The sequence below is a fragment of the Agelaius phoeniceus genome, chromosome 21 (genome assembly GCF_051311805.1).
Source record: "Agelaius phoeniceus isolate bAgePho1 chromosome 21, bAgePho1.hap1, whole genome shotgun sequence".
NCBI lineage: Eukaryota > Metazoa > Chordata > Aves > Passeriformes > Icteridae > Agelaius > Agelaius phoeniceus.
Window position 1 is genome coordinate 7,762,415 of NC_135285.1, and position 27,911 is coordinate 7,790,325.

The 27,911-nt window shown below is 48.1% G+C and overlaps 2 protein-coding genes and 1 long non-coding RNA gene across 10 annotated transcripts; 2 read left to right on the forward strand and 1 right to left on the reverse strand.

Moving 5' to 3' along the window:
• Window positions 1-286: 286 nt before the first annotated feature.
• Window positions 287-18,053, reverse strand: LOC129128986 (uncharacterized). Of its 2 annotated transcripts, XR_008535366.2 has the most exons (4): window positions 17,924-18,053; window positions 5,698-5,730; window positions 919-1,036; window positions 287-776 (listed from the first exon to the last, which is right to left on the reverse strand). It is a non-coding gene; the product is annotated as an uncharacterized LOC129128986 (long non-coding RNA). The 2 variants fall into 2 exon arrangements; XR_013184969.1 differs by having other exon boundaries at window positions 287-1,036.
• On the forward strand, window positions 3,316-14,102 carry GFI1B (growth factor independent 1B transcriptional repressor). Of its 4 annotated transcripts, none has more exons than XM_054646646.2 (7): window positions 3,316-3,509; window positions 8,405-8,533; window positions 9,918-10,064; window positions 10,613-10,875; window positions 11,133-11,270; window positions 11,717-11,882; window positions 12,246-14,102. In XM_054646646.2, exons 2-7 carry the CDS (start codon window positions 8,419-8,421, stop codon window positions 12,422-12,424), a joined length of 1,008 nt encoding a protein of 335 aa, XP_054502621.2. In that variant the 5' UTR covers window positions 3,316-3,509; window positions 8,405-8,418; the 3' UTR covers window positions 12,425-14,102. The 4 variants fall into 4 exon arrangements, with proteins under 4 accessions (XP_054502621.2, XP_054502620.2, XP_077045508.1 ...); XM_054646645.2 differs by having other exon boundaries at window positions 3,442-3,541; XM_077189393.1 differs by lacking the exon at window positions 3,316-3,509 and adding an exon at window positions 8,147-8,225.
• LOC129128978 (bile salt-activated lipase-like) lies at window positions 17,653-27,767 on the forward strand. Of its 4 annotated transcripts, XM_077189387.1 has the most exons (12): window positions 17,653-17,800; window positions 22,197-22,262; window positions 23,623-23,773; window positions 24,014-24,136; window positions 24,476-24,673; window positions 24,772-24,902; window positions 25,294-25,401; window positions 25,629-25,746; window positions 26,018-26,204; window positions 26,449-26,652; window positions 26,889-27,086; window positions 27,525-27,767. In XM_077189387.1, the coding sequence occupies exons 1-12, from the start codon at window positions 17,786-17,788 to the stop codon at window positions 27,727-27,729; spliced, it is 1,704 nt and encodes a 567-aa protein (XP_077045502.1). In that variant the 5' UTR covers window positions 17,653-17,785; the 3' UTR covers window positions 27,730-27,767. The 4 variants fall into 4 exon arrangements, with proteins under 4 accessions (XP_077045502.1, XP_054502614.2, XP_054502613.2 ...); XM_054646639.2 differs by lacking the exon at window positions 22,197-22,262 and having other exon boundaries at window positions 17,654-17,800; XM_054646638.2 differs by lacking the exons at window positions 17,653-17,800; window positions 22,197-22,262 and adding an exon at window positions 22,269-23,346.
• Window positions 27,768-27,911: the final 144 nt, after the last annotated feature.

A 27,911-nucleotide genomic window follows, 5' to 3' on the forward strand; every position in this document is an offset into this window, starting at 1 on the left:
GCAGGAACCACAGGCATTACATTTGCCAGGTGGAAACGAGGTGAAAGAAAAAAAAAACCCCACCAGATTAGAGCCCCATCTGAGAGGGATCGGTTGGTTTTTAACTTCTGCAGCAGTTTTTGTGTTTCCTAGCTCTGATCCCTGCAGGACTGAGATAGTTCCTTCCTGCTGCACCTGCAATGGGTCGTCCTGCTTCATGATGAGATAAGAGTTGCTTGGAGCCAGCATATTTTTAATCTAGTCCTGCCTTGTGCCTGGCAATTAATATTTATTATGGTCTGGACAGAGTGATGGTAGTTTTGTTTTTTTTTTTCTTGATGTGCAGAAGACACGTTTGTTTAATCTGCCACAGAAAAGAGTGGAAATTAAGATGAACTTCAGAAAAGAGCTGGAAGCAATTAGTCGTGTTATTTTACTGGGACTTAATTGCTGTAACAGTCAAATTGACAAAGAAAACATGGATGCTATAGCAGGGCTTTGCTGCTGGATTTGAAAGGAGAAACAACTGCACTAAAAAGGACGTGTTATGTTGTAATTAACCTGTTTATTATTACTGAGATGTACACTTAAAAATCTATTTACTTAGGGTGCACTGGAGCATGTGCCACATAGTGAGCACTCACAGCAGCACACAGAATTTAATTCCACACAGAATTGAACTGTCCTTGTGTGCAAGCAGGGCTCTCTACATCCCCTGTGGCCTGTGTGGGTCAGGGCCAGGACAAGCCTCTGGGAGCCCAGATAAGCTCTCTGTGGCTCTCCCCTCTCTGCTGAGCCTGAATAAGAGAGAACGGGGAAAATGATATCAACAGGAAGAACATAAAATAAGAATGACCACACGGGGTCAGCTCAAAGGTTCTCCCAGCTCCAACTGCACCTCCAGCTCTCTGGGTTTATAATTCAGCTTGTGTAAGTCACCTTTTGATGATGCTTTTCAGTGGAGAGATGAACAGAAGCCATAGACAGAAATCCAGTGAACACAACAAGCCAAGATGACTGCACTCCCATCCTGCAGCTTTTTGTTCCACAGGAATCCCTGAAATCAAATAAAGGGAGAAGGAGTGGGTGAGAGCTGGAGAAAGCCCAGCAGTGTCCCCATGTCCCTTCAGGCTTTGCAGTGTGGTGACCTTGGTGCTGAATGAGAGTTTCTGTGCTGTTAGCTCAGGGATCAGCCTGTCTGCACTTACATCTGGCCGTGTGAGGGAGATGGGGAGGCAGAAGAGCTGCTCCAGCTGTTACTGACACTGGAGATGGAGGCAGCCACCTTTTCCACAGCCCTCTGAAATCTGCTGGCTGGGAGGTTTTACTGAACAGAGAATCTTAGAGTGGCCTGGAAGTGACCTTAAATATTTTGACACAACTACTTTTCTGGGGTTTCTTTTTTGTGTGGTTGACTTACTTGGACTGTCTCGAGTTTAAGAGGCACATTCTGCACCCATCTGCACTTTGTGTCAATGGGAAGTCTGTGCTCAGGGGTGCTGCCAGAAGCCAGCTCCAATGTTTGGTAAAATTACATCTTAGTCCTTTTCAGCAGCTTGTCATTTTCCTGTTTTGTTTAATTCCTGTAACTGTCTTCATACGAAACCCTGAAGCTGCAATGTACATTTTGGGTTTCTGTTACAATGCTTGTTTTTGTAGCGGGAAATGTAATCCCTCAAATGCCTGTGTTTAAGAGGATGCAAATCAGCTCCCCAGCACAATGCCTTGGGAACGTTTCTTTCATGCAAAACTCGCCTAGATAAATATGGAGGGGAGGAGGGAGCGGGGAAAAGGGATTGTTCACTTCTCTAAACAACGAGAATTAATTATGCTCAGTATTATGACAGATGGGTTAAGATCAAAATCTGAATCTTTCTCAATGCGGGTGAAATCCACGCTCCTATCTCGAGTTGCATCAGTCCCATTGCACAGCCCTGCCGGTGCCATGGGGCAATGCCACCATGGCTGGCACAGGCACAGCACTGGGGACAGCAGGTCCTGCTGTGGCTGCTGCAGAATCTCTCTGCTCTCAGCCCCGAGTGTCCCTGGATCTGCTCCGCCAGGGAAGCCCCAGCCTCCCGCTGAGCCCAGGGCAGAACAAAGGTTGTTCCTTCCTGGTGTTCCCCACCCCGGGCTGCAGCAGGAAAAGGGACCCAGCAGAGCTGTAGGAAGCAGTGAAATGCATTTGGAAGCTCACAGGGAGCAGGAAACTCCATCTCCAGAGGAGTTTTCCTGCTGGTGGCAGTCCAGTACTCAGCACACAACGGCTGCTCTACACTTTACCTCTGATGAATTCCTTGGAAGGCATCTCTGCACTCTCACAGAGAGGGGACATCTGAGGGCACACACAGCTCATGCCACTGTGCACCTGCACAGCCAGGAGGGTTGTGAGAATAGAGAATAACTAGAGAATAGGTGGAATCAAGGAATTATTCCCATTCTCTCTCTCCCAAGTATTTGGGGATTTCAGCTTTCCTTGTTTGTTTCCAAATAAGAGTGATGCCCAAGGATTTTAAAAAGAAAAAACTCCAGCTCCTGTTCCCAGCCATGCTACAGAACAACCTGGGGGCAGTCACTCTGCCCCTGCTCCATCCTCCCTCCTTCCACTGGGCCATTACTTTGACACTCAATTATTCCACATTTGCAAACCCGTTCTCAAACCTTTTTTGAAAGCAAGCGATAGAAGTGCAAATTCTTATTATTGCTCTTGAAGAGCTTTTTGCAAAGCTGTTGTTAATGAGCTTGCTTAATGAGCTTTCTTAAATCTATATTTATACCCTGTATACAGCTGTATATAGATAGAGCAATGCCTAAAATATGTGTGGATTGCACACACATATGCCTGGGAAAATGAAGGGTGATTAACACGCATCTTCTTCGGTTATACCATGCAAGTATTTATTCGTTTTTCCTTGGAAATAGGAGAGATAAAAGATCCATTCTGGAATAAAATAATTCTGTGCACATGTGCTTGATGGTTTTGTTTATGAGCCCCAAGTATGTGAGTGTGTGTGTGTGTGAGACAGATGGTGTGTCTGTTTGTGAGAGATATGATGCGGGGATGAATGTCTGTAAAAATACAGGTTTCTTAAGGGCTTTTTTAAATTTTTTTTTTTTTTTTAACTGAAAGACAAAATAACAAATGCCTGCTCAGTACATTATTTCCTGTGTCATGCTTTTTGTCAATATGACAGAGGAGTATTCCTGCAGAAGGCAAAGCTGCCCCCAAAAGTGAAGGGTGCTGCCCCCAGGGCTTCAAGCTGGGCATCGTGAATTCTCTTCAAGTTGTCAAAGTCCTGGGAAGTTTTGATAAGCAAATACTTTCTGGGCTCTGCCTCTTATTGGCTGTTTCTTCACCGCCAGATTTTGACACAAATAATCTGATTGAAAAATCAGGGAGGGGAACAGGGGAAAAAAAAACAGAGAGAAAAAAGGAGAAGTATCTATTTCAACTGACTGCGACCAAGTGAAAAAGTGGAAGAGGAGTCCCGAGAGAGGACGACGTCTCGCATGTCTGGGGAGATTTCAAGGTAAATCCAGTAAAGCAAAGTCCCTCAAACAGGTGATTGATTTATTCTTTTCAACACTTTTAACTGCATTGGTTTTCTCCTTTTTCTGATATGTTTTTCTAAGCTTTTTTCCTCCTCCTTCTTCTTTGCTCATATCTGAAAATATGTAATATATTCCATTGCCTAAGCCACTTGTCCTGAGGGCTCCTTTGTGGTAATAGTTCACCTGACTCATTTGAATTGAACCTTTTGGAATTATATGCCATGTGCTTCACTTTTAAAGGTGAAAATAGTAATAGAACAAAATATAAGAGATGTGACAATGGTCTCAGGTACCTGTGTCCCAGGAGCTGTGGAGTTTTTTACTTTGCCATTGAGGAGAGGGAAGACTGTGTTTTTCCTTTTATTTGCTCTTTTATAGGGCCAGACCTTTACATTCAGAGAGCAGCACACCTCTGCTGCCATCACCTGTGCCAGTTTTTGTACATGACAATTCCTCTCCATTCAGGATTTTTGCTTTGAGTTCATCTTTGATTATTTTTCCACCCTTTTTGAATATAGGCTGATTAATCTAACAATTTTTTAGCATATGGAATTAGCTATTTATAGGCACTTCTCATATCACAAGATTGATTCAAAACATTAATGGTTTGCAAGTTCACATTGAAATTGCATCTGTACTTTAAGGAGATCTGGAATTTGGGAGATTGCATTGTATAATTCCATCCATGGAACCCTAAGGCAAAGTTTCCTTGAGCCAGTGGCATTCCCAACATCTCAGGGAGCTATGTGAGCTTTCCAGAGAACAAGTGCTGCAATTAATGTCTAAATATGTTTTGTTCTGGATGTTGCAGCTATACCAGCGTTTCTGTTCCACTTCTTTGACAAAATTTCCACCATAATTTGCTGCCCCTGCCACAATGTCCATTTATCCAGTCTTACCACAGGAATTAAAAATGTCCTGTTAATTTTTCCAATAAAAAGTGGTGTTTAAATTAATCGCCCCAAGTACATTTGATTTTGCAATGGTGGACTAGTGAAGAAATGATTAATTTTGTTGTAAAGAGCTGAAATTCTTTCAAATTTGAATTTATATTTAAAGAGTCAAGAGTCCATAAAACCTCTTATTTTATTTTGTTTGGGTTCTTAAACCACAGACACATTGTGTTCTACTTTGCACTTTTTTTCTTCTAAAATGTAATCTTTTGAAAGAGAAACTATTCTGTATTTTTGGAAGCTTCACTTTTTCCAGAAAAAAAGAAAAAGAAGGAAAAAAAAGCACAAAAAGGGCAATATTAGGATATAAATATAAATAATATCAATTAAATAATGGAAAGGAAAAAGTGCTTTTTAGCCTAAAACTTTGTATGCTCATCAACTTATGTGAAGATGTGGTGTAATGTACTACTAGTGAGTTCTAGTCTTCTAATGCCAGTTAAAATTTAATGTTTCACTGAATGTAACAAGAAAAAGCATTTAATCTCTACAATTAACCTTGGAAATCTGAAAACAGAATTACCTGAATTTAGAGGAAAATGCAAGTCAGCTTTAGAATGGAGCTTTCACTGCAAATTGGGTTCAGCGTGGCACAATCCTGCAAACACTGTCCCCACCAAAGGCTCCATAACCTCATTCACTGAGAGTTTGAATTTCCTCTAAATTACATCAAGGACCAGTGCTGTGGGTTTGGGAACTGAGAGCTGTTGTGCAGTGAAGTGAGTGAGGGCTTCATGAGGAACAGGGGATCCAGAAAAATGAGGATCCTGGAGTCAGAAGCCACCCCCAAACTAAAAAACAATCCCACTTGCAATGTTTCAATGTCCCATTAGAGTTTTACCTGGGATACTCTGCAAAATCATCCAAAAGTGTTGCTGAGGGTGGAGGAACTTTGAGTTTGAACATGCAATTGCTGGATCTGCTTTCAGATCTGACTGGGGAATTTATAACTGGTGAAAGAAACCCCTTCTAAGGTGCTTCAGGTGAGGTACCCAAAATAGTGAAGCTGCTTTTTTCCCCTTGGCTGCAGCTGTCTTTTTCTCGAGGCACATTAGAACATTATTATACAGCTGCATGAATGGCAGGCTAATAAGAATGCCAATTTTAGCCACCTGCTGGTTTTATATCCTATATTGAATTAATAAAAATGCCAGAACACTTCAATTTTGAATGGGCACTCCTGCCCAACCAATAAATTCCCTTGTGCACTTACCACCAGTCCAGGTAGAAACAGCTGCCACAGGGGCTGAAATGAGCAAAAAAAGAAAGTTTAATTTTCAGCAAAAGGTTGAAGCTAAATTCTGTCAGAAGCTTCAATAACTCTAAAATGTAGCTGGTGGCAGGGTCCACAGCTCTGCTTTTCCTGGGAAATACAGTAAGCCATTAGGAGCTGCAGATCTCTTGCTACAGATAATCTGGAGTTTCGAGGAAGAACAGTCCTTTTTCCTCCCACAATCTCTGCTTGTAGCTTTCCTCTAGCCTGGTTGTGTGAATCACAAAGCCAGTCCAGTGCAGTTGTTAATTAACTCTGCTTTGGGCTCCCAGTTCCTTTTTTTTCTGTAAAATGGGGTGGGGGAAGGTGACTTCCTTTTGCAACGTTCAGTCCATTGAGGATGGTTGTGCTCAGTCGTTATCAGCACTCAGGATACTGCACCAAATTTGACTTTTACACAGCCTGGGGCAAGCACATCCAGAAAGATTCTTTTTCTTCATGGACATCTGCTTTCAGGCACCACTGGAAAAGAGGGGCTGTATTTAGTGCTGTCTGTACTTGGCATAAAACTTTGCTGGATCTCTTAAACCACGCATCTCCCATCTGATTCACCTGGCTGAGCTGCCCAGCTGCTGCCACAGGATTCTGCAGGGTTCTCCAGCCTGAGGGCAGGGAGAGTGGCTGTTCCAGCAGGCACAGCTGGATGCAGGCTCTCCCCACTGCCACAGCTCCTCCACCGTGGAGGAAGCCCAGGGAAACCAGGAGCTGGTTAATTCGGGCAGAGGAATCTGATGTCTGAAGTTTCCTGGTGTGAATTCCCTCATTGTGGACACAGTGCTGCCCCACCACATGGGAAAACCCCTGTGACAAGAGTGGAAATTCCAGGTTTAAAGAGTTTGAGGCAGCACTTTAACTTGGGGCAGGTGTATAGTGCAGGGTTGGGTCAGTGCACAGGTGGCTCAGCTGGGACTCACCAGGAGCTCAGCAGTGCTGCTGGAATGGGAGGGACAGGGGCTGAGCAGAGCTGCTGAAGGGTCATAACCCACTGCAGAACAGCCTTGTCTTTGAGCTGGAGCTATTTCTGTGCCTGCAGCTTTTCACTGGGCAGGGACTCTTTGCAGATCTTTGAATAAACCTCATTAGAGAGTTCCAGGAGAGCAAAAAGCAGTAATGTGTGCTTCAGTGACCCTTCCCTCAAGGGCCTGCTTATGGTCCCTCCTCAGTGCTGTTCTGTCCTTTTTCTAGAATTAAATTACAAGTCTGCTCTTGTCCTCAGTTTTCTATTATTCATCTCAAGCTAGACGTAAATTTCTTGGAAAAAGATGAAGAAAAACAGGTGAGTCATTTCAGAAGAAAAAGATTGTTAGAGCCAACAAGAGTTATCCCTGAATTCATAGATGGAACAGTGGGAATCCTGGACCAGATTTAAAAAGACAGCAGCATATCCAAAGGCACCTGGGCTGGGGGCACCCTGGCAATCCCCCTGTCCCCAGCAGACCTGGCTGTGGCAACCCCACAGCTTTAGGCACCTCTGTAAATGTCACCCTCAGACCTTTAAACAAAACACCACTGGGCTCTGTAATTATATTTAGCATGAAGGGGCAGCACAGGCACTTCTGATCCCTGGGGAACAGACCTTTCCATCCCTGCCTGTTTGGGGTTTCAGGACTGCTCTGTCCTTAGGCAGACATTTCACATCATTCCTGCTTAACAGGTGCAAACTTTATGGATTTGGGGGGATTTTTCTTTAGTAAATAAATAAGTTCCACTGAACTGCTCTCAGGAAGGAACAAAACTTAATAACAGTTTCCAGTCAACAGAGAGTCAGGACTTAAATGCTGACTTTTCAAATGAAATATAGCAAGATTTGTTTTTAGTGCCTCTATCCCAAACAATTACAAGGGAAAATGCAAATACACATGCAAATAAAGCACCAGCTGATATTAGTGCTCACAACATTGAGTCCTGTTGCCACCCTGCCTCCATCAGAGCAGTTACCAGCCCCAGGGAGTGGGCACAGGGTGGGCTGGGTTCTGGGTAGCAGAGATAACACATTCATTGCAAGAGAATTTGGTATGATTAAATTTCAGCATTTTATGTTTGTCCCTAACCCGCCTTTTCAACGGTCTGCAATATTTGAGTTGGGTCCAAAAGGTGACTTCTCAGCCAGCCCTCCTGCTCTGCCTCTGCTCTCTTGTTTGTCAGCCAGAACTCCAACTTCTCAAGCTAGAGGGAAACCCTCCACACACCATTCTGCAGGGATCTCCCTGTCTTTCCCCTATTATTGGTATAGTTTCTATCATTATTGTTTATATAATAATTTCACAGTAGAGCCCAGGCCATGGCTTGGGACAGGGCCCTTGCAGATGCAGCACAAATGCTCAGACTTTCTCCAGTGGGGATCTCTAACCTGTGGTTCCCTCTGTCCTGCCAGGGAGGAGAAGATCAGAAATGAAAAAATGACAAGTCAGAGCAGGACTGCAAGAGACAGGTCCTGGCTTCCAACATGCCTGCCACAGACAGTTTTGGTCTGTAACTCAGATCTCAGGTTAAGCCTGTCCCTGTTTCTTTTTCTGTAATCCTTTGCCTCAGCCTGGGGTAGGTTGTGAAGTGGGATTTTTACAGAGTGCACTTAATCTGAAAGAAGTGGGAATTTCCTCCCCAAGCCACAGAGGTTTAGCTGGTGTTTTTCTGTGTTTCATTCCAGAAGGTGAATGGAAGATGCCACGTTCCTTTTTGGTGAAGAGCAAAAAGGCTCACACCTATCACCAGCCCCGCTGTGTGGAAGATGACCTGCCAGTACTCCCCTGGGGTCCAGTCCCCTCTGCCTTCACTGGTGAGTCTGTCCACCCCCTGGGCTTGTAGGAACACACCAAGGCAAATCAATCATTCAGGAGGTGGCTAAGGGAGCAGGATGAGTGAGCTAAGGAGCATCCAAGGGCTTCCACACAGGGATGTCAGTGTAAGGGCAAGCTGATCCCTTACTGTGTGTCCTTTCTCTGCACCAAATCCACTCTGATCCTCCCTTTGCTTCCTGCTGGGTTGCTGGGGAGATTTGAGCTGTAAGATGCTGTGTGGAGTTGGTCACATTTGGGAAAAATGACCAACTTCAGGCCACTTATAGCTGGGAAAAGAGCTTGCAATGGGTTGTTAGTGTTCTACAAATTCACAACCCTGCCACCTCCACCTCTGGTTTCCTGTGTTCACTGCCCACATTCCCTCTGGACTGCATCTTCTCTACCTTGTGTGTTACCATCTCTGCCTGCTGTTAACACCACTCAACACAGCTCTGCCATCCCTGCTGTGCTCCCTCTGCTCCTGCTCCTGCTCTCCCACAGCCATCCAAGCAGTGGCAAGGCCAGGGTAATTATCTCCTTCCTTCAGGCACCATTCAAATTTTCTTTATTCAAATTTAGGATCAGTTTACCCTTTGTTCTAGCCCTGGCTATCAAATTAGAGTCTAGCCCTGAGATAAGTTTGATAAAAAAGAAAGGAGGTAACATTTTAATTTCCATTCCTGCCGTCATCCTTCAGCCATTTGTTGTGTCTCTGGTGCAGTGGCAGGTTTTGACAAGAGATAAATATTGTCCTTCATCAGGTCTATCCCATCTCCAGCAGAAAGGATACACATGTTGGACCTCTGTCCAACATTTTAAGATTTTAGATTCTTAGTACAAAGTTTAGCAAGGGTTGGTTGGTGTCTTTAAAGGCTGGGACAAGCATGGAGAAATAAATGGGAGTATGGGAGGAGATGAGGCTCAGTGCATAAGGACTTGCCTCCCCCCTCTGCTTCCCCACTTGGCTGTCCATAAATCCAAGTTAACAATACCCAGCTCTCTCAGGAGAGGGTGGGGAGGTTAATAAGTTAGTGATTGTTAGTTACCCACACAAATGGAAATGGTTTTAAATAGGGAAATTATTCTTACAGACACAATTCTAGGGTTGATTTTCTCTAACTGTATCAGGTATCAAGGATTCTATCATCTCATCCTGCCCCCCTCTGCCTTGCCTATCTCATCCTGCTTGGAATTTCCCTTCCTCAGCAATGGGCAGACCTTGAATGCTGATTGCATCACTCTGCACTTCCTTAGGGAATTGAGCATGGGCTGCTGAGTCCAGGCAGGAGTTCACACATGAGTGCAAAACTCACCTAAACAGACTCTTCTGGTAGCAGCAAGAGTGACATAACTGTGACATAAGTGTGACACTGCTCTTTACAGCCACAGGAGACAGGACACCAGAGGACAACAAGAAACAGGACCTGGGATGTGTGGTTCCAAAACAAGAAAAGGACCCACCTGAACTGAAAGAAGAGAGTGTCCCTGTGCAGTACCTGAGCAGGATGCTGCCAGGCCCTTCAGCTCAAGGTTGGCTACCCAAAACCCCAATTGCAGAAGAGGTCAGGGCTGAGCTGGTTATGGAGCCCCTAAAACTGGACCCAGATTTTCAGTAAATGAGAGCTTTTATTTTGACATCTATGGTCAAACTTGCCACAGGCAGGGCTCATCAGGAGCATTCTATATTTCCCTTTACAATTCTGGTCTGTACCAGGAAGAATGAAGGATTGTGCTGTTATTCCCAGTGAATGAACCTCCCCACATTAATGCAGCTCTGTGCTATGTGGGTTAAGGCAGGTGCCCACAGGATATTTGTTCAAACACCTCATCAAAGAGGGCTAGCAGGGGGCTCAGTATTCCCTTAGCCAGAAAATTTCCTTGGCATTCTGTGCCATAAAATTTCCTCAGACTGAAATCAAAGTCATGATGGGAACTTTACGTGGGGAATGAGGATTTGAATCAAGGAGAATTTACCAACTGCAACTCCCGAGGCCAGGCAGGATGGGGAACTTTTTAACAGGTGCCCAACTTCAGGCAATGGTGTGACACCCCCCTCTCTCTCTCCTTTGCAAACTCAGAGATGGCCATGCCAGGGCTGCAGATCAAGGACTGCACTAACACAGCGAGCACCCCAACCTTCTACAAAGCTGGCTTTTCCTGGGATGCTTTCCACATGCCATACAGCTACCAGCAGATGTCTTCCAGCATGCAGTCAGCCCTGCTGGAGCACCCTGTGAGCCTCTATGGGAGCCACCTCCTGCCCAGCACCGAGCCCCCCCTGGATTACAGCCTGCATTATTCCTCAGACATGGAGACCTTCCACTGTGTGAAGTGCAACAAGGTGTGTGTTGGATAAGAGCCTCTGGGATGGGGAGGGCCTTTTCATGGCACACATGAAGTATGAAACCCATTCTTCATTTGGGCACACCAAAGTGTGCCTCAGAACAGGGCCTGCAGTCAGGAGAACAAGGCTGTGGGAATGCTGCAGTTCACATGAGCTCTCACAGAGGGGAGAATTAAATAAAGAGAAGGAATTGAAAACAGAGATGGAGATGCAGCCACCTCATGTCAGAAAATCACAGGGATTTTGTTTTGCAGGTGTTCTCCACTCCCCATGGACTGGAGGTCCATGTCCGAAGGTCTCACAGCGGGACCCGTCCCTTTGCTTGTGAAGTGTGTGGCAAAACCTTTGGGCACGCTGTGAGCCTGGAGCAGCACACCAACATCCACTCCCAGGTGGGTGGCATGGTTCCAGAGAACCAGCTCTGGACCTCACCTCTTGCTTAACCCATTACAGAGGAAGTGACACTTCCTAGGTTACAAACACGATGCTTTTCCTGTGGCTCGCAGTGACAAGGACAGGAGCTCTGAAAACCACAGGCCATAGCTCTTGGTCTCACAAATCTCAGCCTGCCCTTCAGAATTCCTTGGAAGGCAAGGGAGGATCATTGCTACTCGCTCTTCTGTGCCTCACCTCCTGCTAAAGGGTGCAGGAGCTGGGATCACAAGATGTGATCCATTTCCATAATTAACCCTCCCTGCGTTCCCTTTGTGCTGCACCCAGCATTATCAGTCCACGAGCCAAGGAGATTTGCTTATCAAATCTACAATTCTCATCACTCTTCAAGCTCTGTCACATGTCTTGCAGCCTCAGACATCCCATGATTTTCCTTCCCCAACAGGAAAGAAGCTTTGAGTGCAAGATGTGTGGGAAGACATTCAAACGTTCCTCCACCCTCTCCACTCACCTGCTGATCCACTCGGACACGCGGCCCTACCCCTGCCAGTACTGCGGGAAGCGCTTCCACCAGAAGTCAGACATGAAGAAGCACACCTACATCCACACAGGTGAGAAACCAAATATTCCATGAGAAAACCAAAATTAGAGCTGATGTACACACCCAGGCCCCAGACACAGAGGTATTAGACTGGGGATAAGTGTGCAGAGGCACTGCAAAGTCATTATTCCACGTGGGGTGAGACAGCAGGAGGCTGGAGCACATCTGCCTGACAAGGAGGTGGTTATTGGCCAGCCTGTGAGGACTGTCCCTGGTTCTTCTGGATCTCAATCCAGACACATCACCAGGAGAGCTGGGCTGGCAGCACCCTGTTGCCCAAGCAGGTCCAACTCTGCTAAAGTGCATTTCTGTCTCTCTTGGTTCACCTGTTAAACAAAGTGGGTTTTTTTTTACCATTTTCTGTGTCCTGCAGGGGAGAAGCCCCACAAATGCCAGGTGTGTGGCAAAGCCTTCAGCCAGAGCTCCAACCTGATCACCCACAGCCGCAAGCACACGGGCTTCAAACCCTTCAGCTGTGAGCTCTGTGCCAAGGGCTTCCAGCGCAAGGTGGATCTGCGCAGGCACCGCGAGACCCAGCACAGCCTCAAGTGAGGGGTCTCTCCTGGAGCTCCACCTTCAAGACTGTCCCCAGCACCTCCATCCAGCTCATAAAGCTCCCATGGTATCCTGTATTCCCCTGGGGAATGGCCAAATCGTGCATTGGCTTTGGTGTTTGGCACCACGGGGCCTTGCACATCCCAAAGAAACCTGTGGGAGCTTTCACTTTTGATTGCAACAGGTACCAACCCAGATCTGCTCAAGTGTAAATCCAGAGGAATTCCTCCAAGGTCACTGTTACTCTGGCTTTACACCAGGAGCAGGATCCAGTTTGTCAGGCTGCCCAGCTGGGAGGAGGGGACTCCTGGGCTGGTGGCAGCAACAATCTGTACAAAGCTGGTGCTGTAACCATGTTCTGCTCTGATGGTTGGGAAGATAAACCCAGGGCATGCAAATAGATTGCATTCAGTCAGCTGTGTTCAACCTGGACAGGCCTTCTGCAGAGACTTGCCCAGGCCATAAATTCTGCCAACAGACACCTTAAAGTAATTTCTTTCAGCAGAGCATTTACTGTGATCAAATGACAAGTTAACTGTGCTGTATTTTTAGCTTGGAGTGGGAGGAAAATACTGAAGAAACAGCTCCTATCCCTAGCAGATAACAGGGGTCTCTAAATACATTCCTCAGACACACCATGCTGCAGAGATCCCAAGCAGGCTCCAGGAAGAGCCAGACCACAGCACCAGGCAGGAGCTAATGATCCCCATGTCTTGGTACAATGGGAGAGTCTTGGAATCAGGGCTGGTGTGTCCCACAATAATTCCCTGCATGCTGCACATGCCAGCTTGGAGCTGTCCTGAGCAATCCTGAGTCACTGCCTGGGCAGGAGTGACCCTGGATATCGATGTCAAGGGTCAGAGTTCTGCTTGCCAGGCACTCTCCTCAAGGAGGAAGTGACTGAGCCTGTACATGTTGGCAGAGCATGCAAGTACCTCACAAGTATTATACAAAGAGAGCAGTGGTATTTCCTCCTTTTGCCAGGTCTAGGGGTTGAAGCAAAGCACTGGAGCAAGTAAAGAACCAGTTTCCCTCCAAGCTCTGCCAAATTCTCTCTCTATAACCTTTGGCAAGGCACTGCACTGGGCTTTTGTTTTTCCACCCCTCCTGGTAGAGCAGGGCCATTCACTCAGGTTTGTGGAGTCCCCTGAGTTCTTAACAGGAAGGACAAAGTATTATTATAACATAATTATAACACAGACAAGTGTTTTCAGTTAATTGGGGCATTGTAGCAGCACGTGGCTCACTCCATAACTGCATCCCTGAACATACAGCCTTGGACAATGACACCAGTGGGAATTACCCTGGGAACAGGCTGGGGCCATTTCACTCCAGAGGCCTATGAAGGAGTGCCCATCATGGGCAAAGAAAAAATTATCCAAGTGGAAAATTCATGTATTACCAGGAGAAAACTGTCCTCAGTTCTGCTGCTGTAAATCCCAACTTATTCTATTAAGACCTAAAATGTTCTTGTCCCTTTTATGCTGTGCCTAAGCTGTAAGTCATTAATATGTACATGGAAGCTCAAACCCAGAGTCTGTACTCCTGGCTTTACTTGTACACTGTAAATATGTATTTATACTTATTCTAATGGATATTTTTATTGCACTATACCAGACAGTGACATGTACAGGCCTGCTGGGATTTATCTGATAAATCTGTTCCTTCTTAGTAACTGGGTTAACACAGTGTATTTCATGTTCAAAACACTCATTTAAAGAATGGCTCACACCTGACTCTGGGGACACAGGCAGTGGGGATGGGGTGCAAAAGGAGTCTAGGATTGCTCTTTATGGTTTGAATGGGAATAAAGATGGAAATTCACATGCAGGAAAGGGCACCCATTAGAGAGATTTCATCCTGGAGACAGATTGGTGCAGAGCCAGCTCTGCAGAGCAGGAGGGCACACCAGGTACATGGAATGTCTGTCCAACAGACAGTGCCAAAGCCCCCAAAAATCCCTGCTGTCCTTCCCTGAGCCATTCTGGGGAAGGTGCATAACCTGTGATGGAACTGCTCCCCAGCCCCACACACACCTGTGAACACCCACACATGCACAAGCCTTGCTCAAGGTAAAGTCACTTCAGCTTATTAAAATTACTGCCCAAAATGCAAACTGTGTTTGTTATTCCCCTTGTCCTCCACTAATCTGCAAACAGAAATATTCAAAGAGGGTGTTAGTATCTGGACTGCTCAGGAGCAAAACCACAGAGGCACACCAGCACAGACTTCCTTGGGAACAGCAGAGGTGACCGATTCATGTAAAGCTTCCCAATTTTGGCCATTTGGAGTCAAGTGCTGGCACACATCAATTGGGAGAGTGCCTGTGACCACTCACAAAACCAAACCCAACAGCTGGTTCTTCTGAGCCTCGTGAAGAAGAGCTGCTGTATCCATTAGATTTTCATTCCTGTCCTTGATTTCCAAGGTACAGACGAGCTAAAACCTTCAATGGACAGCTGGGATCTTCTCTCCTGTGTGCTCCTACAGCTTCTCCCTCCAAACACAGCACATATCACCCCAGTCCTGTCTGCTGTTTCCTCAGCACTCCAGGGTGGGTTACTGAGCCCAGACATTGCTGAAGAGCAGCTACACTGGAGGAGGCAGTGCCAGGAGAGAACTGGAGTTGTTAACACTTAGCAATCTTAACAATCTCCCAGGAGATCCAGGGATGGCTTTGGCTGGATGGGCAGTGAGGGGAGGAGCACACTGGGGTGGCTGCAGGCAGTGCTGCAGAGCTCTGGAGAGCACAGCTGTGGCCAGAGCAGGGCAGGGGGTCCAGGCTGACCCATCCCCACAGGCTCAGGCAGTGCAGGGGGGCACTGGCAAAGGCACCAGTGAGCCACAGACAGGAGGTGACAAAAGGGAGGAGAGGACAGGGAATTAACTTGCAATGTTTTTCACTAAGATACTACAGTTTCTTCCCCTTGAGTAATGAGTTGCCACTTTAAAAATCACCTAATGCCCAACCCCTGGCATGGCTTGAGGCCTGTGGATGCCAGCAGCCCAAAGGAAAAACAAAGCAGAGCCCCAGTGCCCCCTCTTCTCTCCCAGCACAGCACCAGCCATGGGCTGCCCTGATCCTTGGAGCTGCTGAATCTGCACCACAGGCACCCAAGGATGCTCAGCACCCCTCAGGACCAGGCCATGGCTGTCACCAACTCCAAACACACCTGGCCTTGCTCTCCAAACATGCAAATCCTCCTCAGTTCTGATCACTCTGGTCCAGCCCCTTTCTCACCACCTCCCCTTGCATCACAAACATTCTGGTCAGTCAGTCAAGGAAACAGATAGCAAAAAGCAAAATCTCAACTCATCTCTGTGGCTGAAGAAAGAGCTGATTGTTTTTGTCTCTCTTTGAGCCTGCTCTGTATCCTGTACTTCCCCAGTCCCCTTCACAACTTCTTCCCTTTATTGCCAGGGAAAAATAAATCCTGGTCTCTGGGCTGTTTTGTTTAACAAATGAGGGACATGCAAAGCACTAACCCCGGGCATTGTCAGGAGGAGAGAGGTGCCTCTGTGTCTTCCAGACAGCCTTGAGGCACTGAGAGCAGCAGCCCCGGAGAGCTGTGATTAAGGGTGGATTTCAGTTTGGACACAGGATGAATCTGTCTCCCTAATGAGGACAGAGCCAGGGGACACCTGCAGGAAGCAGAGGGCTGTTCCCAGCCAGCACAGCGTTAGGCTGGAACTTATCTTCAGGTTGTAATAACCTCACAGAGTGTAATCCTGCAGGAGGCAAGATCCTGAAGCTTTCTTGTGTTGGCAATTGCTAAGGAAGCCCTAAACAGAACTGAGAGGAAGGACAGGAAGAATTAGACTCAAGTTGGGTGCAGGTTCTGCTGGTTAAAGTTATTTGCTGCATCCACTTCCCACCTTAGACATCACAAGAAAGGATTTTCAGTGAAAAAAAAGATAAGAGCAGAGTCCCTTGTCCTCACAGCAGGTTGCTCCCCAGTCTCAGGTGATGGAGACACAGCAGCAGTTTAAATCCAGCCCATCAGCACAGAACACAAAAGGAAACTTGAAGGTGTGGGGCAATCTCCCAGAAATAGCTGCATACACATTTCCTTGCACAGGGAAAAGATTCCTGCTTGCAGTTAAGGGCCTAAGATGGGACTGGATATGGAGCTCATCCTGCAGTGCTGCTACAGAATAATAAAAATAAAGTACATCACAAACCAGTTTTTAAACATTTAATCTGATCACAAAGCAGAGATTTCCCCCCTGCCCCTTTTCACCTGGAATAGCAGATCCACTCAGAGGAGGCAACCCAGAACAGCCACACAGAAATTATTCAGGGATAGTGAATCTCTGTGCTGGATGAGAGGTAAGAGAACACAGATCTCTGCAGAATTCCTGGCCCACCATCTTAAAACTAACAGTCACCATGGACACACACTCATCTTAAGGCTGCAACTTTAAACTGAGACTTAAGATCTGCCACACATTTCCTGCATGACCTTAGGCAAGACTTGAGTGCTGGATTTCTGAAGTTGCTCAGCACACTGTGAAGCTCTCAGAAGATCTTCACCCCATCTGTGAGAGAAGGATAATCATTCTCCCTCTCCCCTTCATTCCACTTGTTTATTTCAACAGTAAGATAGTCAGGAATGAGACTGCTCCTCCTTATCTGCCACATCCAGCACCTCACACAATGGAGCCTTGATCTGGGCTGGAACGCCCAACTGTGGCAGCAATAACCAGTGATAGGAACTGAATCCAGCAGAGCACCCTTGCTCCAAGGCTGGCTCAGCAATCCTGCAGGCAGGCACAGAGACCCTGCATTGAACCCACTAAACTCAAAACCAGCAGAGGAACAGGGTGAGCAGCAACACAGGGAGGATAAACCAGACAGGAGCATTTTGACTTGTGAATAATATTGCAGGGAGAGAGGCAGAGCTGGGTATGAGCTGTGAACATCCCACTCAGTGCCCTCACTTTGAATGTGCTGCTTCAATCTGAGCACTCCTCAATCTGGTCCTTGGGCTGATTTTGACCTGTGGGCCCAAGGGGGATCTGTGTTCACTGCACCAGCCAGCAAGGCAGGCAGAGAGTCCTCAGGAATGGGGAAATCTGGGGCTGGGGAGGAGCTGAGCGTGCACTGAGCTCAGCTTTGGTCTGATAAGTTTATCAAGCACTGCCGGCTGCTAACTGTCAGCCAGGGAAAGGAGCCTGTTAGGGAGGAGGAACAGCTCCCAGGGCAAGATAGGACAGCCCAGGCCTTATCAGAGTGCCTGAGCCAAAGAGGGAACTGGAGAGTGAGCACTTTCCAACCACTTCATCTGAACAACAGACAGATTGGCAGGAAAGGCCTGTCAGCCCTTTGCCACCCAGGCACCAGGCAGCCCCCCATCCATGCAAATAACCTGGGTAAGTGCAGCCTGGGAGCTGCAAATGTGAAATTTGGGACCTGAGGGAGTGCATGGGGAAGGTTTTCTTAGAGCATTGCTGAGTGTGAGAGTCAGATTTACAACAAACAGTTCTGATGCTTACTGAGTGAGCTGCTCCTGTTCAGTGCCCAGAGCAGCTTCTCCCTGTGCTGCCTCCCCTGAGGTTTGGGAGGGGGATCATCCACTTCACAGTTCCAGCAGTCACTAAGGTTTGGTGTCCAGATAATTGCTCTGTCTCTGAAAAACAGTAAAAACCCCTGAGTGAATAGAAGGGGGGAAATCCTGACCATTCCCATTTGAGCTGAAAAAGCAAGATCCAGCAAATACCCCTTCACATCTTCTCCTAGGGCAGCAATAACCAAATCAATCCACTGAAGATCATACCAGGGACACCCTCCTGTGTTTGGATGAGCTCCCCTGGACCTGTGCAAGCCCCCTGTGCAAACACCTCAGCTCTGACAGGGAGGGGAATGAGAGATCCTCTGCTTGGTTTCTCTGATGGAGCTGGGTCATGCAGGATGAACCAGTGTCACACCTGCAGCTTTAACAAGGTTCTTTAGCCTGCCAGACCATGCTGTTATCAGGTCACTGCTCATCCAGACCATATGGACAGCCCTCACCTTGCATCCCACCACCTTTGGTTCAGGCTGGTGTCTTGGGTCCTGCCTGCATCTGGGGATTTTGCTGAGATGCAAGCCCTGCCCCTGTGTTGGAAGGATGTGCTCATCCCTGGCTGTCCCCTGCTCTCCATGGGAAATGAGGCAAGAAACCTTCAGCAGTAGGTCAGGAGATCTCTGCTGTGACCTGGTGACTCAAAGGCTCCCTTTTTTGATAAGAAACATACCTAGGAAATGATTTTTCTCTCTTTAAGCACATATCTACACCAGGGCTGAAGTCCTGCCTTGTATGCACCTACTTCTCTCCCTGAAGAGAGGGAGCCCAGTATCTGCAGGCATCTGAAGTTGCACCAGCTGAGTCACAGCCCTGTGGTTTCTGCACCACTCTCAGGCTGAGTTTCTCACAGCTGATTCTTCTCCAGCCCATAATCTGCAGTTCTCCAGGTCATGAACAGCCTCTAAGCCATTTAATTCCTCTGTGCATCAAGGGCTCCTCAGCAAGCTCCAACAGCCACATTCAGCACCAGCCAACACAACTCTGATGTTCAAGGCCTCCTGATGAAGAACAAGGGGTTTAAAAACCCATCTCCATTGATTCTGCCTTCCTCTTGAATAATTTTAAAGCCATGGGACTTTATCTTACATCCCAGGCTCATCTATATTAGGAGCTTTAGTGGGATTTTTAGCAGTGGTCAAGTTCACTGGTTTTTTCTCTTTATAAAGTAGAAGTTATCTCTTGTCTCAGTTGAGGAAGGGGAAGTTGGAGATGACAGAGCTTTCCTGTTCCTGAGAGGGCCCCATCCTGAGAGTATGGACATGGTGTAGCAGTGTGTCAGTCAGACATCCCTGCCTCAGCTCCTTATTTAGATCCAGCCTGTAGCAGCTTCAAAATCTGCAGATAAGAGCAAGGTAGAACCTGCACATGCACAGCAATGAACTGGAGTGGCATCATGAAAAACCCCACAAAAACCCCATAAAGCATCAAAGCTCTGCATTGGAATCTGCCAACCTGCATTTCTCGCCTTAAAATATTTGCCCAAATTTGAGTAGGACAAGAAATGGAACTCAGGTGAGCCAGACTTGCAGTCTTGTTTATTAACCAATTTTATCTTACCTCCTTGAAGTATTAAAACTAAGTAGAACATCCCAAGTTAAAACTCTTTTCTTAGGAAAAGTATCATGTACTATTGGTAAGACTTTATTTCTGAATGATACTTATGAGATGCATAAGTAACTCAGATGCACAAAACTCATTTTCTGGTGTCTTAAAGGCAGAGCTGACAGGGCAGAAGACCTTGGGTTTCAGACTGAGTGTGCATGAGACAGCTGAGGTTTCTCAGGTTACCTTGGAGTGCAAGGAAACAGCTGGAAAGTCAGAGAGCCATGTTCCTGTGCCTGCTGCACAGTGCCACAGCTGTGGTGGTGGAGAACTCAGCAGGATTGATAATACTTTGCATTTCAATAGCTCATGGTGCCTAAGGATTTCAAAGGGGCACAACATCCATTTCGCCCCCAGCCTGCAAGTTTTCTCACAGCATCATTATTAATTTTGCAGAAGATACAACACAAACTTTGTAGTCAGCAGGAACAATAATTTCTGCTTTGGAGGTGCCACCTCCTCATCCTCTCTTCCTCAATCCCCAAGTGCCCAGCAATCTTAGCTCAGAGGGGAATGTGACTCAGGCCTTCAGCTGAAGGGCTGTCACTTGCAAACCCTCAAGGCTGGATGTGGCCCTGGTTTTATCACTGGCCACCAGCTGCTTCTACAGCTCTTGCCTCCTCCCCAATGATTCAGCAAATCTTCTTTGAGGAGAAAAACAAGCACACAAGTGAACAAATCACAATGTCAGATTACAAAGATGAGCGGGGAAAAGCTGCGGCTCGAAGGAGGGAGATAAAAGTTGGTGAAGTTACAAGAGCCAAGGATGAAAATGCCTAATAAAGACAAGGGGTTTTTTGGAGGGAAGCAATAATAACATGAAAAAAAGTGTTGTAGTTTGGATACTTAATGCTGTGGAACAGTGCTAAGAGTAAGAGAACACAATGTGGAAGGAAATGAAGCATATTCTACCCTCTACTATCTGGGCATTGCACAGGGCTGATAGGGATTTGAACTGGTATAGATGAGAACTGAACAGTCCATTCTGGTTTACACTGGAACAGAGCTCCCCATAGAAAGCTATTTTCAGGAGGAGTTTCTCTCTCTATAACCAAGACTTCCAATAATCTCGAAGCCCCTTGCCAGGCACTTTGAATGCCACTGTTCCTGGAAAAAAGGATGGAAGTCATTAGCAGAGGGCAGTTGGAAGTAATGCTTTAACTTCTGACAGCTTTGGCCACTGCATCATATTTTTATATCATAGCCCTTTTCCATAAATGTTTTGTTTCCTGCTTGAGGTGAAACACAGGATCAGTGTAACAGCCCTATAGAATAAAAAGTAAAAAAAGTAAAAAAGAAACTCCAGCCAGACCTCAGCTAGGAGATGTAATATTTCCTCTAAAGGCATTCCACTCTACTCAAAGCCCAGACTTCCAAGAATACCATGAAATCTTAGGGAAAATAAGTGTTTGGAATTTATAGAGAGCTCATGCCACATCTGAGGAATCCCTCAGGCCAGTGAGTCCTCCAGGCTCTGTGAGAGAGATGCAGCCTTCCTCTGGAATTAATGCAACACAAAAAGCAAGCACAGAAGGAAGGGGAGCTCAGGAACTGTGGACACATATGGGATGGATAAACTGTTCCCAGAGGGTTTTGGGGTACATACTTGCACTGCTGCTCTTCCCTAGGAAATAAAACAGAAGAAACCATGGCACAACGCCGAGGCTTTCCCCTCGAACTCACCCGGGCTGCTGTTGCCGTGTAGGTCATGTAAAGAGTGCTGGGGTGGCTCCTTTTAAAGCATTTCCCTGTGCTGTGCTGCCACCTGCTTTCACAGCTCTGGGAGTCCCCCCTCAGCTCTGACGATACTCAGGTGAGCTCTAGAACTGCAGTGTCAGCCCACCTGAAAAGGGGAGAAATCACCAAGTTCAAATGTTTAAAGTGTGGCTACAGAGAAGATGGAGACTCCCTTTAGGAGGTGTCACATGGAAAAAATGAGGGGTAATGTGTACAAGTGACTGCTGGGCAGATACAATTGGGTACTAGAGGACAAATTTTCATAGTGAGAGCAATCAGTCATTGGAATAACCTCCCCGGGGAAGTGGTGGACTCTCCAACACTGGACACTTCTCAGATCAGCTGGACAGAGTGCTGGGCTGTCTTAACTAGACCGGGCTTTGCCAAGGGAGGTTTGGATCAGGTGATCCTTGAGATCCCTTCCAAGCTGTTATTCTCTGTTTCCATTAAAATGTGCTACTGCTGCACCCTGCAGGCTGAAAACAGTTCTTTTATCATTAATCACAACTTCTAAGCCAGGCTTATGGTTTTGTCTCCTCCTTTATGATGGAGGCTGTCTCCTAGGTATTTGGGGCTGGTTCTGTTTCTACACCATGCCAGAGCTCTCACAGAAGGAACCCAACAGTTCCCACCTTGCTGGGAGGAGCAGGAGGAAGAGCAGCAGCTGGAACACAGACACACAGACGTGCCACCACCCCTGACTCAAAGACCCCACAGTGGTGGGGGACAGAGGGTTCAGCTGTGCCAGAGATGTCCCACGTGCTGGATCCCCGTGGGAAAGGGAGAGCTCAGGAACAGGGGGGAGATGGGCTGGAGACCTCCAGCTGCTGAAGCTGCTGCCTTGTTCTGCTTTATCCCTTTAGGGAACAACAGAGGAGGCACAGGGAGAAACTGCCTGGCAGTGCCACTCCAGCAAAAGTCCACTTGAGGTGAGGGGACCTGGGGATGTGGTGAAGAGCACTGCCCCTCCCAGCACATCCACATCCTGGGATGGAGCAAACCTGGCTTTCTACCAGGAATCAATGCCCTGTGTTCCTGTGCACACCTGACCCTGATTTGCTTTGCCAGAAGGACAATCTGGGAGATCTCCCACAAGAAACATCTTTCATTTTCTCACTGTTGGCCTTCGTCTGCACTCTTTAAAGAAAAAAAGAAATCTTAATGGCTTTCTCCTCTTGCATTGCCCCTTGATGCAGAAGTTGGGCCAAAACTAAATGAAACCACTGGTCACTCAGCTGAGTCCCTTCTCTTCTGGAATCTGGAGCACAAACTTCATTTTCACATGTTCCAGTGACAGCCCCATGTCTCTATGAGCCGCAGGCAGAGTGCAAACCTGGTCCCTTCCCTGTTTCTTAAAGAGGGATATAATAATTCCCTGTTTTGGGGTGAGAGCCTGATTGGCCTCAGCAGGACCTGTCACCCACACAATGCCATCTTTGTCATGAAGAAATTTCAACTAAACCACTGGATGCTGATGTCCAGACCTGGAAAAAAGTGTTCACCATTGCTATGGATAAATGGGTGTCTACATTTTCATAATAACTGGCAAATGAATCCTCTAGGAAGCTCAAAAAAGTTCCCAAGAGAGAGGAAAGCATCCAAATGAGCTAGTAAAACACCAGAGAGGAAAAATAACAGAGAAGTTGCATTCCCAAATCTCTCTGAGTGTGGGAAGTATAGTCTGACTGGGTGGTGGCCATGTGGAAAATCAAAGATACCTGAGGAGGTTGGCCTCCAGCCTAAACAAGCAGCAGCTGTGGGCCTCTCACACAGCCATGCCCAACAGCCATGGACGGGCCTCAGATTATTGAAGCACAAGGCTGTGGAGGCTGCCCTGCTTCAGCCCAGAGCCAATCCTGGCCCAGGGCATTGGCACACACACCTGCACGGGTGCCTTTATAAACACAGCCCTCCAGCTGGGACTTTCCCCTCAGGGCTACTCTCACCATGGCTCACTGGCACATCCTGGTCTTGGCCCTGTGCTCCTACCTCGGGGTAGCCTGGGCTGCCACAGTAAGTACAAAGGCTGGCTCTGCACCCTAAAGCTGAAGGTTTTCTGCTCCTACCATTTGTCCTTGGGGCTGTGGGGGAATTGCTGCTGCCTCTCTGCTCCCAAGGGCACCTGCAGGACACCTGCACAGGCACAGCTCCAGTGGCCCCAGGGGGCTTTCCATGAGGGACCAAGGGCACGGATGGGGAGGCTGGGATGGGAATGTGTGGCAATGTGGGAAGCCAGAGTTATGAAGGACAGAGCAATGGATTTTCTCTTCTCCACGGTGCCTCCTGTAGCTGGGTGTGGTGCACACTGAGGGAGGATTTGTGGAAGGAGAGAACAAGAAACTGGGACTCCTTGGGAACTATGTTGACATCTTCAGAGGGATCCCCTTTGCTGCTCCTCCAAGGACTCTGGAAGACCCCCAACCTCATCCTGGCTGGGATGGTAAGGTCCAACTTCTGAATGCCTTTGGTTTGGGGCTTTATTTTCACTTCTCTCTCCTCAATCTGGCACATATGGGAAATGGTACAACATATTACTCAGACTGGTCACAATGGCTGGGGAGGCTTTGCTGCCATTGCACTGTACTCAGAGAGGAAAGGATGGGTGAGCAGACAACTTCCAACCAGAGAATGGAGCTGATGCCCTTAACCAGGACTTGCTGTCTTCCCTTTCCCCTCTTAGGAACACTGGAAGCAAAGGAATTCAAAAAACGCTGCATGCAGGTGAAGCTGACACAGACTGATGTCCGTGGGAGTGAGGACTGTCTCTACCTGAACATCTGGGTCCCTCAAGGGAGAAAACAGGGTACGAGCTTGGCAGGGATGTGCAATGGACTTTCCCAGCTGCCTTGTGTGCACAGATTGTGCTGCAGCCTCTCTCAGCAGCTCTGTTCCATAGTGGGCAGGTGCTGAGCAGTGATTTTCAGGGGGAAAAGTGGGAACTGTGTCAGACAATGTCCTAACTCACCTTCACCCTGGTGGGAGGCTCAGCCTCCTGAGGAGAGCAAGGATTTTCTTGCAGAGCATCAAGTCAGCTCCTGCCCAGGGCAGGTGGAGCAGTGCTCAGGGAGGGGATGAGGGGATGGAGGGGCAGCACCTCCCAGCTCAGTGGGGGCTCACTCTGCCCCTGTTCCTCTCCTCCCAGTCTCTACCAAGCTGCCTGTGATGATTTATATCTATGGCGGTGCCTTTCTTCTCGGAGGCGGCCAGGGAGCCAATTTCCTGGACAACTACCTGTACGATGGGGAGGAGATTGCCGTGCGGGGCAACGTCATTGTGGTGACCATCAACTACCGCGTGGGGCCGCTGGGCTTCCTGAGCACCGGGGACGAAAACCTGCCAGGTACCCGGGCCGATCCCTCCCTGGCACCCTGTCCCGGGTGCCCACTTTGACAGCTTGGCTGTGCCCCTGCTCACTGCCGGGTGATCTCTGTCCCTCAGGGAACTACGGCCTGAAGGACCAGCACATGGCCATTGCCTGGGTGAAGAGGAACATCAAGGCCTTTGGGGGTGACCCAGACAACATCACCATCTTTGGGGAATCGGCCGGTGCTGCCAGTGTCTCCCTGCAGGTGGATTCTCCTCATTGTTTCTGATCAGAGCCCCTGCTCTGCCAGTGGGAGACAGGGACCCCTTGGCACTCATCTGCTTTCCTCCCCACTGCTGCCTCATTAATGTCCTGCCCTGGCCAGCACAGCAATGCTCAGCCTCAGTGCTTTGTAGCTGCTCCTCCTTCTTCAGCTTCATCAGTCCCACCAGTGCAGCCAGGTGTTCTTGCTTTTGGGACATGTGGGGAGACAGCCTTTACTTTCCATGTACCCCTTCTCAGCATCTCACCTTCAAACGTTAACTCCTGAGACTCTTGAACCCCACACCACCAGGCATTATCAGTGGGGTCTGGCAGGCCGTGGTCTCCTCAGGAGTTCGTACCCAAACCCCTCTTGTTTCCATTTTGCTCCCCAGACGCTGTCCCCAAAGAACAAGGGCCTGTTCAAGAGAGCCATCAGCCAGAGCGGTGTTGGGCTGTGCAGCTGGGCCATCCAGAGGGATCCACTTGTCTGGGCCAAAAAGGTAACGTGCAAATCATGCCTGAAGGACTGTTAAAAGAAAGAAATCAATTCCCTAGAGGAGAGCAGGGCTAGGAAGCAATTGGGCAGGACCTGTGCCCAATAGCGCTGTGGAAAGTTGCTGCTTTGAGATTGAGATTAAAACTAACCCACATATCTGACTACCTAAAAATGACTCCTGGCTTTGGAAGTAATGCTAGGACGTTTCTCTCTCTCTCTCTTCTGCCACAGCTTGGAGAAAAGGTGGGCTGCTCCACAGATAACACCACTGTCTTGGCCAACTGCCTCCGTATCTCTGACCCCAAAGCCTTGACCCTGGCCTACCACCTGCAGCTCACCCACCTGCCCAGTAAGTGCCCCGCCCTGTGCTCTGGTCCATCAGCTACCCTGGGCTCTCCAAACCTCCTGCAGGACACGGGGTCAACTGCCAGGAGTGTTGAGGTGTTGCTTGTGCCCTTCAGAAAAGGGACATTAATGAGAGCTTTTGCAGTCACCTTCCTGTGGGCAGATGCACATTGCACCTGATGCACACTGCCTACCTCAGCCTTTTCTTGGGATATGCCAGACCACACATCTGTGTTTCCTCACCACCTTACAGACTCTGCTCTTGTCTCCTGCAGTGCCCCTGGTGCACACCCTTGCCTTTTCTCCAGTTGTGGATGGGGATTTCCTCCCAGAGATGCCAGAGAAGCTCTTTGCCAACGCTGCTGACATCGATTACCTGGCTGGGGTCAACAACATGGATGGGCACATGTTTGCCGGCGTGGATGTACCCGCCATCAACCGCCCGCTGGTGAAGGTCACTGCGTGAGTGACAGAGCCCTTAGAACCCTCAGCAGGAGACATCTGCTCTTCAGAGTAGCTCCCAAACCCCAAGGAGTCAGACTTGAGTGGACAGGGCACAACCTTCCACACAGGATGTCACTCCAAGCCTGGGTGCCCAGGCCTTTTGTTGCCGAGTCCAGAACCTTCAAGAGAAAGGACCAGGCAAGAGCCCTGCCCTACCTCAAGCTGCTGGTCAGTAATTAATTAATATCATTTGTCTTTTCAGTGACCAGGTGTACAACTTGATCAAAGGCCTCACCGTGGACAGGGGCGAGGCTGGAGCCAACGCCACCTACAACATCTACACGCAGAGCTGGGGTGACAAACCCGATCAGGAGGTCGTGAAGAAGACAGTGGTGGATCTGATCACTGACTACATCTTCCTGATTCCCACACAGGTGGCACTGAACCTGCACCTGCAGAATGCCAAGTGAGCAGCTCAGCCCTGGGGGTGTTGCACATGGAGGAGGGTTCGGGTGAGAATTGGAAATGGAAGTTAAAAATGGCCTCAGGGTGTTTTCTCCTGAAACCGCCCCATGTGAGGTGATGCATGTGAGCATCTTCCAAGGCTGAATCTGTGGCCTTGACAGTATTTGGAGTGTTGGTTGGGATTTGCAGCCCTTTTTGTGCTTTCTCCTTGCCCAGCCAGTCTCTTTGATTTCCCAGGAGTGGCAAGACCTACAGCTACGTGTTCTCCGAGCCATCCCGCATGCCCATCTACCCTCGCTGGGTTGGGGCAGACCATGCTGATGACCTGCAGTACGTGTTTGGGAAGCCCTTTGCCACCCCTCTGGGCTACTGGCCTAAGCACAGGACTCTCTCAAAGGCCATTATTGCTTACTGGACCAACTTTGCTAGAACTGGGTGAGTGATCTGTGGTTTGATGCAGCACTTCAGGCTTCTGCCTTTGCCCAGTAACTTTTCAGGATCATTCCCAGAAGTTCTCTTTCTTTGTGTTGTGAGCAAGGCTCTGTGTCTCACAGGGCTGGAGTTTACTCTGCATTCTCCTCATCCATAGCACACTTGGGGAAGACAGAGGCATTTTCATTACTTATGATCTCTGCTTCCACTTGATGAGGTTTACTCCTGAATCCTTGTGTTCAGGCAGGACATAGGTCCCGTGTGAAGCTGGGATGATGCCAGTGGGGATGGAGGGAGGAGACTGCAGGTCATCAACTCACTCCTGGCAGGCAGAATTCCTATTGCTTGTGCCAGCGTCAAACACTCTGCATGGTCACACATTAAGCTGCATCCTCAAGATGCCCTGATAAAACTGAGCTTCTGTATCTGCTTTATCCCCAGTGATCCCAACAATGGCCATTCAGACGTGCCTGTTTCCTGGCCAGCCTACACCGACAAGAGCAAGTACTACCTGGATATCAACCACAAGATGACCAAGAACTCTGTGAAGCAGGACCTGAGGTCCCGCTTTGTGACCTTCTGGAACTCGGTCTATCTGAAGCTGCCGCAGGTTGCCAACATCTCCCAGTCGGAGTTAATGTTCTGAACCCTTTAAAGATAGTTCATTAAAGGCTTGTAACTGAGTGACTCTGGTTCTCATTTTGTTTGCCATGACAGGATTTTCTTGCCAGTATTAAGGTCAGGCAGGAAAGGACATCCATTGTGTGGGCAGTGTGTGTTCCCCTGGCTGTGACACCCCGATGTCCCAGGGAAGCTGCTGGCAGCTGG

Excerpts from the sequence above, each read along its gene's own strand:
- GFI1B (XM_077189393.1), top strand. The coding sequence starts at position 8,204 with ATGCCTGCCACAGACAGTTTTG. Across the intron at positions 10,065-10,612 it reads GCCAGGCCCTTCAGCTCAAG|AGATGGCCATGCCAGGGCTG; the intron begins GTTGGCTACCCA and ends TTGCAAACTCAG. Across the intron at positions 10,876-11,132 it reads ACTGTGTGAAGTGCAACAAG|GTGTTCTCCACTCCCCATGG; the intron begins GTGTGTGTTGGA and ends TTTGTTTTGCAG.
- LOC129128978 (XM_054646636.2), top strand. The coding sequence starts at position 23,281 with ATGGCTCACTGGCACATCCTGGTCTTGGCCCTGTGCTCCTACCTCGGG. Across the intron at positions 24,674-24,771 it reads CGGGGACGAAAACCTGCCAG|GGAACTACGGCCTGAAGGAC; the intron begins GTACCCGGGCCG and ends TCTGTCCCTCAG. Across the intron at positions 24,903-25,293 it reads CTGCCAGTGTCTCCCTGCAG|ACGCTGTCCCCAAAGAACAA; the intron begins GTGGATTCTCCT and ends TTTGCTCCCCAG.